The sequence below is a fragment of the Equus przewalskii genome, chromosome 32, assembly GCF_037783145.1.
Source record: "Equus przewalskii isolate Varuska chromosome 32, EquPr2, whole genome shotgun sequence".
Taxonomy (NCBI): domain Eukaryota; kingdom Metazoa; phylum Chordata; class Mammalia; order Perissodactyla; family Equidae; genus Equus; species Equus przewalskii.
The window spans coordinates 19683079-19699489 of NC_091862.1; the positions used below are offsets into that span (position 1 = coordinate 19683079).

The window sequence follows — 16411 nt, forward strand, 5'->3', positions numbered from 1 at the left end:
GGTGGGGATACATTTTGAGAAACGCATTGTTAGGCAACTTTGTCATTGTGTGAACACCATAGAGGGTACCTACACAAACCTAGATGGTGTAGCTTACTACACACCTAGGCTATATGAAACTAATCTTATGGGACCACTGTCGTATATGCGGTCCATCATTGACCAAAACATCATTATGGGGCACAGGACTGTAAAAGATTTTATTTCCTTTCAGCATCATATCACACTCTCTTGGCACCAACAGCCCACTGCAGAAACTCAAGGGATGTAAATAAATGACTAAAATAATGGGGCAGGAAGGAGAAGGTCAGAGAGGTCTCAACAAAAAATGAATTGATCATTTCTCCTCTCCATCCAAAGCAGACATTTCTTTCATCTTTGTTCTTTTCTGGCAAGGAGAAAGCATGTTGTGCTAGAGAAGTCTTTGCTGCCAGCTGTACTGGCTGCACCAGTGTAGGCAGAAAGAAAATGTGAGAAAAATGACACGGTTAACAGTTGTTATTTATATTTTTAAAATGTGGAAATTGTGGCTGGAAGTAGGAGGCAAGGAACAGGTATGTATTCCGATCGATGTGGTTATCTCTGTTTAGGATCCTAAGGACCACTGGGACTTATGTATTACCCTGTAACTGAGATATGGTGCTCTTGTCACCTGCAATGAAGGATCAACAATACTTAAATTGGTAGTAGGGACAGCAGCAAGCACCACAAATAGGGGCACAAGCCATGGTGCATGGGACCAAATACTTAAGCATATTTATAAGCTTCAGAGTGACTGCCTGCAGGAAACTAGCATGAGGGATGCTCACTGTGGCTTTGCCTTCATTGTTCATTCAAGTGACAGGCTGTGAGCACAGCCCCAATGCAATAACCTCTAGAATGCAATGTACTGTTTCTGGATGAATACAATTAGAAAATAATGAGATATTAGCAAAGACAGAGGTAAAAATGCAAAAGCAATGAAATGAACACAAAAAAATTACAAAATAGCTTTTGTTATTATTAAACATAATTTAAGCTTTTTAGAATGAGATATATATATATTTATATTATATACATATGCAGACACCTACATACGTATATATAATCCATAGCACACCAATTCTCTATTATCCTTCATTAAAAACTGCAAGTACCAAATTAGCTACGGAAAGGATATACATATGTTGAATAAACATAAATTATGAGTTGTTCTGCTAGGCTGAAATTTTTTAATTATTAGTGTTTTTTTTAATCCTCTCTTCTCATGTTCGCGATTCTGCTTTAAGATTGACTTTTCATGTATTGTCTCACTCATCTCTTCTCTTGCCATCTTGGTCTGTCTTCCACCCAAACTTTTGCTCATGGGAAAAGGAGTAAGAATGAAGACTTGTAGAGAAAAAGATCGAAGGAGTGAAGAATTAGACACGGACGGTGAGGAATTTAGAAATGAACTGTGAGAATAAAAATAAGGCCTGAACAGTCCCACGGCCCCACTCTCAGCCAGCGGGAGCCTGTTTATTTCTGAGGACAACTGCCACTCCTTGTGGCTATGTGACAATATTAACACAGGAGCCAATCCAGGGCAGAAGTTCAACTCCCAAAGGAGTTCTAAGTAGAAATCAGTGAATTCAAAGATCATGTCCTGCGGGGTACCCTAGAGTGATTACCACAGTAGAAATTCACTCCAGTGGCTCAACGTGTGCTATTCAAGTTTCTATAGTATTTGCTACAAACCACCTTTTTGTCACAATAACAATAAAAAACCATCACCCAAAGAATGTCCTCGATACGTCCAGGTCAGCTTAGATGTGAATCAAACTTCTGAGATGTGGAGAATTAATCTCGAAAGACATAAAATTCGGACATAAACTGAAATGCGGGCTGTAGGTGTGACGTTGAGTGTTTTGCCTTGAGCCTTATCTTTCTTTACAAACGGAGCTATCAGCCCTTTGTAGGGAGAAATGTTAATTAGAAAGCTTCTCAGATGACACGAGAGCAGTTACCTTGAGGCTCATCTGTTATGACCCTTTCTTTTTTCTGACGGAAGAGTTTCCAGGGAGGGACAAGAGGTGACTTTGGTGGTGCTATTAGCGGGCAAGACCTGGTTCTGGTCACCAGCACAGGGTGGCTACAGATGTGGGAAAGCCCGTACTCTCTCAGCTTCTCCGCAGAATCGGCCTAAAAGGTGCAAGATACATTTAAAAGGATTCTTGCAATTGCTTCATGCATTTAAAATAATACTTTTTGTCATTATAAAAATCCTATCACCACTGTAGACATATAGGAGTACTAAAAAATAAATAACAACCCATATTCCCACCTTCCTTAACATAAGCACTATTAACATTGCATTTCTTTCCATCTTTTCATTTTTCTTTTAATTTTTTCATTTGCCTATTTACAAAATGAGAACCTAGAAAGAGAAGGCACTTTTTAGGTCTAAATGTTTAAGATTCTATGAGATTGCAAAAATATTAGTGTATCAGTTTTGGTCCAAAGTTAATCGACCTTTATTTTTATAGGTTAAAGCTTTGATACAGGAGCTTAACATGTAAAGTTGTTTTTTTTCCTTTCCTTTTCTTTTTCTTTTTTGAATCACTAGCAATTGCTACACAGTGTTCAGAAAAATCCACTGCACTCTGTATGTCAGGTCAAGGAGGAGGTAAGTGGCTGCCTTGAGTACAGTTTCTGCCCTCCCTTCCAACCAGCCGCTCCCCACAGGAAATCCCCATGATCTGATCGCTCCTGACAATGGGGGCATTCACAGAGGACAGAGGACAGAGGCTGCCCTGTGTCCTGCCAAACCAAGTCGTTTCCCAGGCAGATGCTTCCCATGTTGCACTGTTCAGATCTCCTGAAGCCACTTGGCTTTGGAACAACTCAGAATAGTATCTAAGCAGAACTTCAGTTACTGATTGATGGCTGAAATGTGCCAGGAGAAACCAAAAAGCATATGAAAGTTAAAGTAATATATACTGCAGTCAAATTTTGATGTTCATAGTCTAAATGTTGAAACGTTTAAAGTAAAATAAAACATTAACTACACGAAAGTCAGTTTTGCCAACAACTATTTTTCTTCCTAGTGATTTTGCATCATTGATTTCTATTCGAATAGCAACGCTTGAAAATGTAAATGTATAAAGCCATTATTTAAATTAGGACTGGGAATCCACTTATCAGCCTCTTCCAAATTATTGCTCAGCTAGAACACGCCTTGCTCTTGTGACCATTCCTCCATTGCTCACGCTGTGCTTCTGGGAGGCAGAAAAGAGGGGAGGCATCCGTGAGATGCGACAGTTCTTCCTGAATCTGGGGATTAATTAATGATTGCAACAATTCATTAATAACTAGAAGAAGGAGTTAATCAGTGCACCACTGAGTCCAGAAGAGCCATTTAAAAGTGTTATACATAGGAAAAATAAAGAGAAAAGTGATTCAATGTTTCTTTCAAAGAGGTCTAATTAAAAAGCAGAGAAAATTGTCACATACTTTTTTTATCCCTTTTGTGAATGTTAGCAATTTACTGAAAAAATTCAGAAACCTCTGGAATTATGCCTTTTTTTATAGGTATTTTAAAATCTAACCCTTTTCCCACAACTTGCACTCTGTCGAATTCTAGAAGTTTCCCAACATTTGAAAGTAATCTTTCAATGGGAATTTATGGGAGAATTTACTGATATTATTCAATCAGACAATGTCTCAGTCTCGTAATAAAGAGAGTACATTACTGTCAAATTGTCACTTAAAAAATATCCGAAATAGAAATCATGTCCAGAGTAATATTTATAAATTGAATCATTTCCAGCTAGTTTACTACACCTGAAATTTGGTCTACATATCTCAACTCCTTCTTACAATGCAACCAAAGTTGTAGTCTATTCCCTTTCTTTTTTAAGCTGTAGCGCATTGGAAAACAAAACAACCTAAAGCATTTTGAAATTGTAAGGCATTGGCTCAAATAATTAAGTATGGTATTAGCACTTACTGTATTGTTTAGATAATCTGCAAAAGTACTAATTTGATTTAAGGTATATACGCCAACTTCTCATACATTTTATTTCCAACATACTACATAATACTTCTGAATGCTGTGAAGTAATGCTATTCATAACAGTTATAGTTTGATACTGAGAACTTTGTTAAAGGATCTCAGATTTCCCTAGATTAGAGTTAGAGGCAGAGAGAGTTTGAGAATAGGAAAACATTCTGGTGAAATACTAGCCGGCACTCAAGAAAAATGTTTGAATAATTCATGTGTCAGACATAAATTAGAAGTTTCCTTACACAAGATTCTTTTACTTCTTTATCCCATCCCACCTTAAATATTCTAGAAGTGGGGCTTTGAGCAAGTGAGAGGGCTTTCTTAGAACTCCCAGATCACCCATGAAATGAATCTAAAACCATTTAGAATGTCCAATAGCAAGAGGATGGGGGATAACGTGGGGTAATTCATGACACCTTATTTCTTCCCAAGTATTGTTGCTTTTCTTGTAGTCTTTACCAACTCTTTAATGCTAAGTATTGGCTTTACTTTATATGTTGGTCTCATTGTCTTTGGGGCTATAATTTTTAGAAATGTTCTCTATTTAACAAAATCCCATTAGAACAGAATTTTTTTCTATTGATTTATATTTAAAACATTATATCTCCATTATATTGCAATTTTTACCAGGAGAACTGGAACATCCTAACAGCTAATGTAAAAGAATCAACAGGCAAGTTAGGGAAACCGTGAGACTATAGTCAGTTCATTACAGCCTTGAGGTTCATTTAATTACTGTTACAGACACTCGCTAATTCCTGGGCCCCTTAAGCCATTTTCAACCCCCACAGGGAGGATTTATAATACTCTTTATGACCTGACTCCCTCCCATATCTCAAGCTGCCTCTAAGACTTCTCCCCTTGCAATCTGCTCAGCCTCCAGCAGTTCCCTGAACCCAGAGAGTTCTCCACCTCCAGACTTTTCCAACGTAAGCTTCCCTCTGCTTTCGAGCACAATTTTTCCCATTTACTAGGCTAACTTCTTAAAGCCATAGCTTACACAGTTCTTCCTTTGGGAAGACTTCCCTAGTCAACCATTGGACAGAAAGATGTGTTTCTGCTATGTGTGTCCCATATTCATTTTTCCACTCATTCATTCATTTGTTCACTCATCAAACACACAGTATTTGAACGCTACATCTACCATGTTCCAGGCACCTTGCATGCCCTCTGTTATAGCAATTTTCTAACTTTATTACTGTTGCTTGTCTACCTTCCTCAATGGACTTGAACTTTGTGGGGTAGGACCATGTTAATCTTACTCATCATGGTATCCTCAGAGCAGAACTCATTGTTTAGCACATAATAGGTAATCAATCAATCAACATCTGTTGAATTAATAAATAAGCATGTGAGTTTTTTCATCTTTTAAATTCAAAATTAATTTTGCGTTTAAACGTTAGTTTTTAAGTAGGGCAGTCAAAAGATCAAATAGATTATCTTGCACTCTTTTTTCTGTAATGCATTCATCCCATCCTTATATTTTGTAGTTTTAAAAAGTGTGTCAGTACTTCCCCTACATGAGACCATGGCACTCCACGAAGCATGGCTCGTGTCATTTTACAGTCCACAGTGTGGGAGCATTCAGTCTCTCTGGAAGATTTAAGACAGCACCTAGGCCACTGCCATGTAAAGAGTTTAAGAAACAACAACAACGAAAACCAAGGCTGAGATGGGCAGCTTGAATCTTCACGAGAGACTCAAGTTGGACATGGAGGCCTCAGAAGCACACTTATATTCAATCATGACTAAAAATAATTAACTTCAAATTAAAACAGAGAAATTGCCACTATCTCTACATTCATAATGTCTTAACAGTATTACCCCTGTTATATGCCAGACGTCTGCAGGAAAGAATGCTTTCTATCTAAAAAGGAAGAAGGAGGAAGAGAAGGAGAAAGAAGAGGGCGAGAGGGAGAAGGAAGATGGAATGACAACATTATGCCCCTTGGTTAAATCATCTCGATGACAAATGTAACGTACATAGTAAAGCGCAATAATCATTCCGTTGGGGTATTTACATCTCAACCAAATTTCCATTGAACTCAACTGTTTCTAACTAACCAAATGAACATTTGTATATATAAATATATCATTGAACCATCTAATCTTCTTATAATTTAATGTAGTGATTGCATAACATATGGAATTCTATAAAAAAGTGCTAGATGTCTAAAAGTCCCCCAAAGGGTTAGGATTCAATAAGTTCCAAATGCAATAGGGCATTTGTCTAAGTAGATTGAAGAGTAATCTTTCAATTTCAAACATGGGCTTTGCCCTTTATAAGAGAAGTGGAAAAATTTCAAAAATGGCCTTTGCCCTTTATAAGAGAAGGAAAAAAATTATTTTTATGTCCAAGAACAAAAGATAACTTTAAAAAGGATGGGAAACTCATGCATCACATGCAACTACTAAATATTATGTTGCCAAATATTTAACATCATAGACGAATGTCACTGATACAGTGTCAAGTGAAAAAACTTGTTTCCAAATAGAATATGAAATTGAATTCCAAAGTGTAAAAAAGTGTGTATTTATGTACACACACACACACAGACACACAGATTATATCTAGAGAATAAAAGACCCAAAGGATATATGCCAAAATGTTAACAGTACCTATGTCTAGGTAATTATACTATGAATATTTTAATTTCATTTCCTTTATCTGTATTTTATAAATTTTCTGTACACTTTTAGACTTATTGGAAAAAATGAATTAACATTTTTTGGGTGTATTATTTTAAGATACAAGGAAGTTATAGCCATGGTTTACCAGCTCTGGATGTGAGTTCATTTAAATCATCTTATGTAAGAAAATATGTACAATCTGTTTATGGAAAGGTGATTTATTCTTATTTAGAAATGATTTTTACTGAAATATATAATTTATGTATCTTTTATTTTGCTTGTAATGGAAGGAATTGATAAAAATATATGAGACTACATCCTTTTTTTTTTTTAGATGGAACTATTGCAATCATCTAAAATAATTTTGGATGTTCTAAGTCCCTGTGTTCCACTGCCTAATTTTAAAGATAACGAGACTGAAATCCAGGAGTAAAATTTTCATTAAATTCTGGTGTACCTTCTATCACAACAAACAATCACACACACACACTGTCAATGATAGGGTTGCCCGGGCTTGAGTGCTCACCATCTTCTCTAAGGAGAAGATCTTCTTTTCAAACAAATAGAGAGGTGTAAAGGTAGCATACACAACCATGTGAGGGGCCTGCATTCCTGAAGAACCTGTAAAAACAAACATACGTTGTGTCATGGGAATTCTAGCCAAGATGGCTCTGTCGGTGCGTCATCCCAGACGGTTCAAAGTCCTTCATGAATTTATCGTTGCTGCCGAAACTCAGGTAAATGACTCTAAATGTATTTAATAAATGTTAAATCTCAAATGTGCACCTATTTCATAGAATGTCTCACTATACGATATTCATAATCGTGCCATTAATTGCTTAAGAAATCATTTTACTTCACTGTAAAAATGTTACCACATAAACTCACTAGCTATCAGTCAATGTAACTTAGAATGGTCTATAAATGACTGCGTTAAAAGGAATAATTTTAAAACTGAGACATTCTGGGGGCTGGCCCCGTGGCCGAGTGGTTAAGTTCGCGTGCTCCGCTGCAGGCAGCCCAGTGTTTCGTTGGTTCGAATCCTGGGCGTGGACATGGCACTGCTCATCAAACCACGCTGAGGCAGCGTCCCACATGCCACAACTAGAAGGACCCACAGCGAAGAATGTACAACTATGTACCGGGGGGCTTTGGGGAGAAAAAGGAAAAAAATAAAATCTTAAAAAACAAAAACAAAACAAACTGAGACATTCTTTAGCTTTCATAGGTATAATCTTTATTTTGAATTTAAATAAATCCAGGAGTTTCTATATTATTTCAAAGAGAAAGAAAACATAAATAAATGAGTCCTTCCATGAAGAAGGGAAAGATAGTAACTTTGGAATGTTTAATGTTTGTAGAATTTGCTTCTGAGCATCCCTTATTTATTTACGTGTTCCTTAACTCCCTGACATTATGATATTTGATTCAGCATGCTTTCGCTCTTTAAAGATTCTGGCCAAAATAAAAGAATTTTTTTTCCTTTATTGTCTTTATTATTAATTAAATTTTTGTTTTATTCCTTTACAAATTCAAGCACTTATATTTACCTCTATTAGATAATATATTTATTGCAGAATAATACCTTTAGAGCTGCAAAATATAAATTTGATATGAGCCTGGGATCTCTCTAGAATGGAATAAGATGTGAAATATGCCAAACTTATAAAAATATATTTTTACATTTAAAACTTAAACTTTGTATATTTTTCTTGGAGCAGCGATCTGAACCCAGGCAGTTTTACTCCACAGCCCAAACTCTAAACCACATTCTGTATCTTGAAGTTAACCATAACTGAGTTTGGTAGAAAAAAAGGCACTGTTACCTTTTTTTGTTTTTACAAAGAAAGGAACTCAAGAGAAAGGTTTAGTTTCACAAAGAAGATTAAATATGAGGAATTTTGGGAATGTTATGTCATCCACTATCAAAAAAGATCGCTTAAGGCATCAACACAAGAAAACAAGTTTTAATATAGAAGTAAAAATACGACTAGTAACTCCTTTCTCTACCAACCCACCAGACATGTTTCCATAAAAATAAAAAGACATAATTCTTAAAATGTCCTCACAAAAACATAATAATGTATTAAGAAAGAAGACAAAATAAAAAAACCCCAACTAGATAGAGCATAGTGCTGGAGGTAAATGGATGTACTTTCAACCATGTAATGAAGGATGAGCTGAGAATGATACCTACACTCTGGAAGCACCAAGATAGATGACCTGATATGAGGAATATAAAGTCTTCGAAAAGGATTTTATATATGTGTATATATATATATGTTATGTAAATATATAATTTACTCATATAGAGGGGGACATACTAATATATATTTATACTAATATATAATTACATTTATATATTCATGTAATCTATATTAATATTTATGTATATTATATATAACATATAGCATAAAATGCATTTTATGAAATACATATTTTATATATTATAATACATTCTATATGGTATATCTTATATATAGCTTACTAATATCTAACATACATATTCATTAGTATATGCCCTCCTTCCTGTAAACACTTCTCCTGTGACGGTTGTACCATAAGAAGTTGGCCAACCTTGGCTTCTGTCTCACATGTGGGCTCTTGCCCCAATAGGCAGACCCATCTGAGGGCCTCACAATTGTGGGCAACCTTGGACGAGCTTATTTAGATATGTCTAAACAGAAAACACATTTCTATGCTCCAGAGTTTTCCAACATTTTAGGCAAGAGCTAGAGAGCTACTGTTGGAGGAGGCTGAGAGCTTACAGTCTGACAGAGACAGCAGAGAGTGCTGGACGTCTGACGAGGGCCGGGAGCCGTGCAGCGACCATTTGAATTTGTCCTTTTCCTTTTCCTTTTCTCCATCTTTACTCCGCTTCTTCCCAAGGTCTTTCGCATCTGCTTTCTCTAACACATTAAAAAAATGTAATCTTTTAGCTACAAAACCTCAAACTATATTTCTTATTCAGTTGCTGTGTTGAAGAAAAGGTCAAAACAATAATGTTATTTAAATGTAAAACAATTGACACAAATTTCCCAAAACACTACTCATCTCCAGTTAGAAACGTTAAAATAAAGCAAGAGAAAACTTTGAAAATTGACATGTGTTGTGAAAGACAGGCAGCATTATTTATTATTGATTACACATATTTTTATGGTAAATGGAGATGATCATTTAAATATAATTTATTTACCTAAAATTATAGTGTCAGGCTAATTTTCTCATCTTAAAAAGAAAAAGCAAAGCACGTACTTAAAGTCAAGTCCTAAATGTGAAGCCCTCTCAGATGGTCCTTATTTGGAGCCTCCATCTCAAGGAAGTACAACTTTCTGTCTCCAGGAGGTCTTCCGGTGCAGCCTAGATGCCAACCAACATCCACAAACCAACATCTTCTTGCCAACATGACTTGTGTAGTAAAATTCTGCACCATTTGAATTTCTATTCATATTTACATTTCTATGAAACATGTCGCCTTCAACTCAAAAAAAAAAAAATCCTCCAAGATTTTTTATTCCCTAACAAGGTCCTTCCAATTCTGAAACAGAAATTTCAGATTGCTGCCATTTCGTTCTCTCATCTTCTGCTAAATTTGTAATTGCCATTGGTCAGGTTGTTCGTCTTTTAAAAACTTGTATAAATAAATACTATGACATTAACACCTGGTAATGTTCCTTAGCTTCTAAAGTAAACCTGTCTATATCTTAGCTTTTACAGTAGATTTAACATCAAGGTTAGATACAAAAGTGAAGATAACTGTCACTTAAATCATAAGATGAGACATTTAACTGGGAAACTAAGATTTAGAAAATAGGTTATCAGAATTTCATTTTGTAGGTTTTCCACACATATTTGACAACTCAATAAAATTAATTTTGGCTCACAATATATGATTTCATGTATGATTTTAAAATAAGACTATAAAATCCTTCAACCTCCTATTCAGAATTCAGAATTTAGAAATAAAATAATACATAGTAAAAATTATAAATAGAAAAAATACACTATTTCACATAGAAATTTGGATAGTATGCAACAACGTTTACAAAAATGTGTTTTCGCCAATGCCCTAAATAAATGTGTCCCTCCTCTGTCATTTCATCCCACCCATCTAGCAAACCCCACTCTGAATAAAGTTAGCAGCTGAGTCCTACAGCAGACAGCCTCCCCTTAGTTCGGCAAACCTCTGCCATATGTATTTTATATCACCATGAGAACCTTCGTCTTCCACCTCCACCTCACTCTCAGTTCCAAGATAGGCTGCCGATGAAGAGAGAAAAATAGAAGCCTTTTGTCAGAACCCCTCAGCTTCTCCCTAACAAACCTGTTCGCCCACTGGCATTTGCGTCTGTCCCCCTCCATGCCCGGGGCCCACCAGGGTGAATGAAGAGACTGTGGCTCCCCTGGGTTGGTCCAGTCCCTCCCTCTGGGCTCTCTTAATGCTGCTCTTCCTGCCTTCTCAGGAAGCTTACACTATTGCTGTCATCTCAACCGAATTCTCTCAATCTTCTCTTAAAAATACTCAGTTCCCCCCCAATACATGAAAAATATTAATATCCTGTATGAGTCCACATAGTCCGTCTCAGCTTCCACTTTGTAGTCTCCTGTTCTTCACAAACTTCTAACAGGGTTGTTTGTACATTATTTTGCGCTCCACTTACTTCTTACCCCTCTCCAATACGTCTTCCACTCCCACCTTCCACCATTGCCCAAGGACCTCAACATCACAAAATCCAACAGAGAATTTTGAGTTCTCATCATATTTCAACTCTTACTATTTGACACAGACTATCTCTCTGCTTCTTGAAACATTCTTTTCCTTTGACTTCAACAGCAACGTGCTCTGCTGGTTTTCTTCCTGCTTCTCTGGCCATCCCTCAGCCTCCTCTGCCAGCTCATCATTTTGTACCTAGCTCTCAGATGTTTAGCTTTCAGGCTCAGTCGGAAGCTTCCTAATTTTCTCACTCTATGCTGTCTTCTTGGGGATATCATCCTTAGTTGAATTTAGCATGTATTTCTCGATGATTCCCAAAGGTATATCACCGGCCTAGAACTTCTGACATGAAAAGTCCACCTGATTTTCTTAAAAGGCACCTCAAATTCAATGTGCTCAAAATCATTTTGTAGTCTCTCCTCATAAAGTCATTCCTCTTTTAGTCTTTCTCATCTCAGTTAAAGGTATCACATTTTTTACTTTTCAAATATTTTTCAAATCGTTCACCTTATCTGCTTCTCCACTCTGACTACCTTACTTCCCTGCTCCAAGCTACCATCGTCTCTGACGTGAGCTGATGCGACAGTCTCCAAACTGCTTTTTCCATATCCACTCACGTAACTGAGCCCTGAAAGGTCCCTGTCGCCACCCCCACCCCAAAGTCTTGTCTTCTCAGAAAACCAGAATATTCTTTGAAAATGTGAATCAGATCATGACTCTACTCTAAACTCTTCATTAGCTGTCAATTGCTCTTATGATAAAGATCAACAATCTTAACATGACCTAGAAGAGTTGATATGATCACTCTCCTACCTACTTCTCCACGTTCTTCTCAAACTACTGTATTCCTCACATCCTCTTCTCCAGTTAAACACATCTTCTACCATTGGTCATTCCTCCTACTGCCCATGACCTTTATATCTGCTGTTCCCTCTACTTGGAATGCTCTTCCTTCCACGCTCCCTCATCTTCCTCTAGACAGCCCTCTCTTCTTTGCAAACACAGCTCAAAATTCCTTAGGGAATTCTTCCCTGATGTCCCAGACTAGATCCCCCATATGAACTCCCATAGTTTCATATATTTCCCTTCAAGGCTCATGTCTTAGTATATGATTATGTTTTTTAAATTAATGTTAGACTCTCTCACTAGACAATAAGCTCTAGGAATTGAGTTCCACATCTGATTTTGTTTACCAAATTATCACTAATTCCTGGAACATTTACTAAGGTATTCTACTAAGCAAGTAGTATATTTGAATGGATGGATGGATTGATGGATAGATGGATGTTAACTTCTGATACATGAGAAAAGGCTTCTAGGTTCAAATTAATTCAGATATACTGGATAAAAAAATTGATTAGGCTTCTTTTTATTTGCTTTCTTTCATAAATTAATTCATGTTAGGTCATTTCAAAAAGGGCCTATAATAGGCACATATCACTCACACACTTGATCTTGGTGTATTTTTGAGGAATATTTACAGTAATAATTTATGTACAATATACTATGGGCAATGCTGGTAGACAAGACCTTGATAAAGAATAATTCAGACAGAATATCAATTTTTTATAAAACAAATGTTCGAAAGATCGTTATAGATGTTATCAAAGTATACAAAAAGTCTTGGTATTTTCTAGTATATTTAATTCTATTTACTGTACCAGCATTATTGTTCACATGCACAGCTACATGAAATACTTTAGAAAATATAAATTAAATAATTACTCAATATATTTCCCATTTTAAAAAGAGAAATAATCTTACACTCAGTAAAATAACTTGAAATTGTATTTTTCAAATTTGTACTTCTACCTTACAATAAATGGCTAGCAAATCATAATCTAATCTGTGTCCATTTCACATTTCTTGAAAAAAATGGTATAACCTTTCTCCTCTGCTATTTTGGTCCATTCCACTCTACATATAAGAAAGATGTGATTGATGGAAATTGAAAACTTAATGTCTCTTTCTATGTTAATACTATATAAATTTAGTATCATCAAAATATATAATTGCCTTTGATTTTTAAAGGCAGTAAAATATGGAATATAATTAACATATAGTAAACACTATTATGAATTCTAAAATCTTAGAAAGGAAGGATCTAAACCATTTTCACAACACCTAATAAATGATAATGAAAATAAAGAATCATTAAATTCAGAAATGATTGTAAAGTGTTTATATACAATATCCGTATTGAATAACATTGTGATATAAAATGTCTTACCCTTTGGAATTTTGTCACTTTTTTCAGGTGTCTTTAGTGTTGTCACTGAGCTTTCAGGTTTGAATTCTTTGCCATCTTTCACTTCCTTCGCTGGTTCTTTTAATTTGGTATCTACCACTGTTATTTTGCTTTCAGAGCTGGACTCATCTGACAGCTTAAATTCAGGCAATATTTCTTTCAAGAGCTCCCAAACTTTGTCCTTATATCCTGGGCTTAGATAAAACACATCAACATTAATTTCCAAATTAAGGTCTTTAGTTCACGTCAAGAAATTACCGACAGAAAAAATCAACTTGCTATTTCACAAGACTAATTTTAATAGTTACTTCAACTTTTAGTTAAAAAACACCCTTATGCATTCATTCATTCAACAAGCTTTGACTGAGTGCCTACTGTGTGCTGGGCTTTGCTATGCGGAGACTAAACATGGAGTTCTAGTTCAAGATGGTGACATAGGAGGATCCTGAACTCATTAATTCCTGTGGACACACCAAATCTACAGCTACATACAATTTCCTCTGAAAAAAAGCAAAACTGGGCTGAGCAACTTCTACACACTTGATGAAAGAGAAACAAACCCACATCAATGCAGGTAAGAGAGGCTAAGACACAATGTTGCCGTAAACGCTGCTCCCAGCACGGTGACACACAGTTGGAGGAAACTCACAACTCTGAGCTTCTCTCTGAAGAGCAAAAGGTTTGACCTCACATCTGGCGCCTCAACTTTTAAGAACGGCATTTGACAGATGAGCCTCCAAAATGTCTAGCTTTGGAAGCCCCTGGAGCTTGCATCCACAAGACCCAGGAGCTATAGCAAACTCAGAAAGAGTTCTTATAAGCCTCGCACAACTCACACACCCCAGGGCCCAGTGCAGAGGCAGCCGACTGAAAAGGATCCAAACTTCCTGAAAGAGGCTTATTTGCTTATCTTAGAACATTGGCCTGAGGGGCTGGTTGCTAATTAAACACACATCTATGGGCCAACAGTAATCCTCTTTAGAGATCTTGGAGGGTGGGCACTATCTTCATGCTCTCCCTCTGCCGTTGTCTGGAGTGCCGGTATTTCCTGGAGGGGAGTAGATATACACATCTGGTGCCCTAAGTTTTACATCTGGCGCCCTGATTTTTGCAGCTGCTGTCCAGGAGATGCCTCTTGATCAAGTGGCTCCGGTGGTCAGTGGAGCTTTCATTCATGGGTCCTGCAGGACAGTTAAACAGCTCTTAACCAGCTACCTGCCCCCACAACAGGCAGAGATGGCAGACTGAAAGGCATTCCTAGACTTTCTGTGAGAGAGGCCTATTAGCTTATCTTCATAGCCATAGCCTGAGGGGCAGACTTCTAATTAAACTCACATCTAGGAGCCAACTACAATCCTCTCTGGTAGGAGCCATTTTTGTGCTCTCCCCTTGGTGTCTCCAAGAAAGGAGCTTGTACAAACATCTGGTGCCTCAGGTTTTGTGTTTATGACCCAGAGAACACATCCCTTGCTAGCATGGCTCTGGTGGCCAGTGGGGTTTGAGTTAACTGGTTCAATGGGCTGGTAGCAAAGAAAGACAGTTCTTAATTGGCTATCATCTGAGGTGTTAGAGCAGACAGAAATGCCCATCTCCCGCTCTTCCTCTGACTTGTTTCAGTCTATTTGCATACTTTAAAATTTGTTAGCTCAGGGCTGGCTTCCAATCAGGCTGAATCTAGTTGCTGACTGAGATCCTCCCCTTTGGGACACTGACAGGTCTTGGCAAACCGTCAACTACTGGGAGGCTCTAAAAATAAAGTAGGCTGTGTGGACCATCACATAGATTTAAGAGACAACCAAGAGCTAGGGCAGAGTTGAACAAAAAGGTTACTCTCTGACATGAGCCCACTTCTTCAAGAGCAGGAGAGGTATCTGCTTTATCTAATGCCTAGAAATCAGTACAGAGAGTCAAGGAAAATGAAGAAACAAAGGAATATATTCCAAACAAAAGAACACATTATAGGGACCCCAGAAGGGGAAGAGAGGAAAAAGGGCAGAAAAGTTAACTAAAGAAATAATGGCTTAAAATTTCCCTAATCTGGGGAAGAAAATAGACATCAGATCCAGGAACCGCAGAGATTTCCAAATAAGATGCACCCAAAGAGATTCACATCAAGACATTGAAGGATTAAAATGTCAAAAGATAAGGCAAAAAGAGAATCTTAAAATCAAAAAGAGAAAAATAACTTGTTAAGTATGAGGGAACCCTCATAAGACAACAGCAGATTTGTCAGCAGCAACTTTACAAGCCAGAAGGGAGTGATATGGTATACTCAAAGTGCTGAAAGAAAAAACTGCCAACCAAGAATACTCTACCAGACAAAGCTGTCCTTCAGAATTGAAGAAGAAATAAAGAATTTTCCAGAAAAGCAAAAGCTAAAGGAGTTCATCACCATTAGATTGACTTTATAAAAAATGTTAAAGGAACTTGTTTAAGCTGGAACAAAACGATGTTAATTAGTAGTAGGAAAACATACAAAAGTATCAATCTCCCTGGTAAAGGTAAATATACAGGAAAATTCAGAATAATTTAATGCTGTAAAAGTGGCTAGTTAATCATTTATAAAACTAGTATGAAAGTAAAAGGACAAAAGTAGTAAAAATAACTTTGTCATACTTGTTAATGGATATACAAGATAAAAATAAATAAATTGCAAAATCAAAAACAAAATACTTGGAGGGGGGAGTAAAATTATAGAGCTTTAGAATGCATTCAAATTTACCTTATAATCAACTTAAAATATATTGTTATAAATATAGGCTGTTTAATATAAGCCTCAAGGTAACCACAAAGC

At 36.7% G+C, this 16411-nt stretch overlaps 1 protein-coding gene across 12 annotated transcripts in view; it reads right to left on the minus strand.

The window, feature by feature from the left end:
• ADGB (androglobin) overlaps positions 1 to 16411 on the minus strand; it is a 172641-nt gene that overhangs the window by 93869 nt on the left and 62361 nt on the right. For 9 of the 12 annotated variants that reach the window (XM_070603277.1, XM_070603275.1, XM_070603276.1 and 6 more), the window contains 4 exons: positions 13600 to 13811; positions 9424 to 9564; positions 7182 to 7276; positions 1986 to 2160 (listed from right to left, as the gene is read on the minus strand). In XM_070603277.1, coding sequence (XP_070459378.1) covers positions 1986 to 2160; positions 7182 to 7276; positions 9424 to 9564; positions 13600 to 13811 — 623 coding nt within the window. The remainder of the gene's footprint in view (positions 1 to 1985; positions 2161 to 7181; positions 7277 to 9423; positions 9565 to 13599; positions 13812 to 16411) is intronic. The other 3 variants (XM_070603280.1, XM_070603279.1, XM_070603281.1) reach the window with 1 other exon arrangement.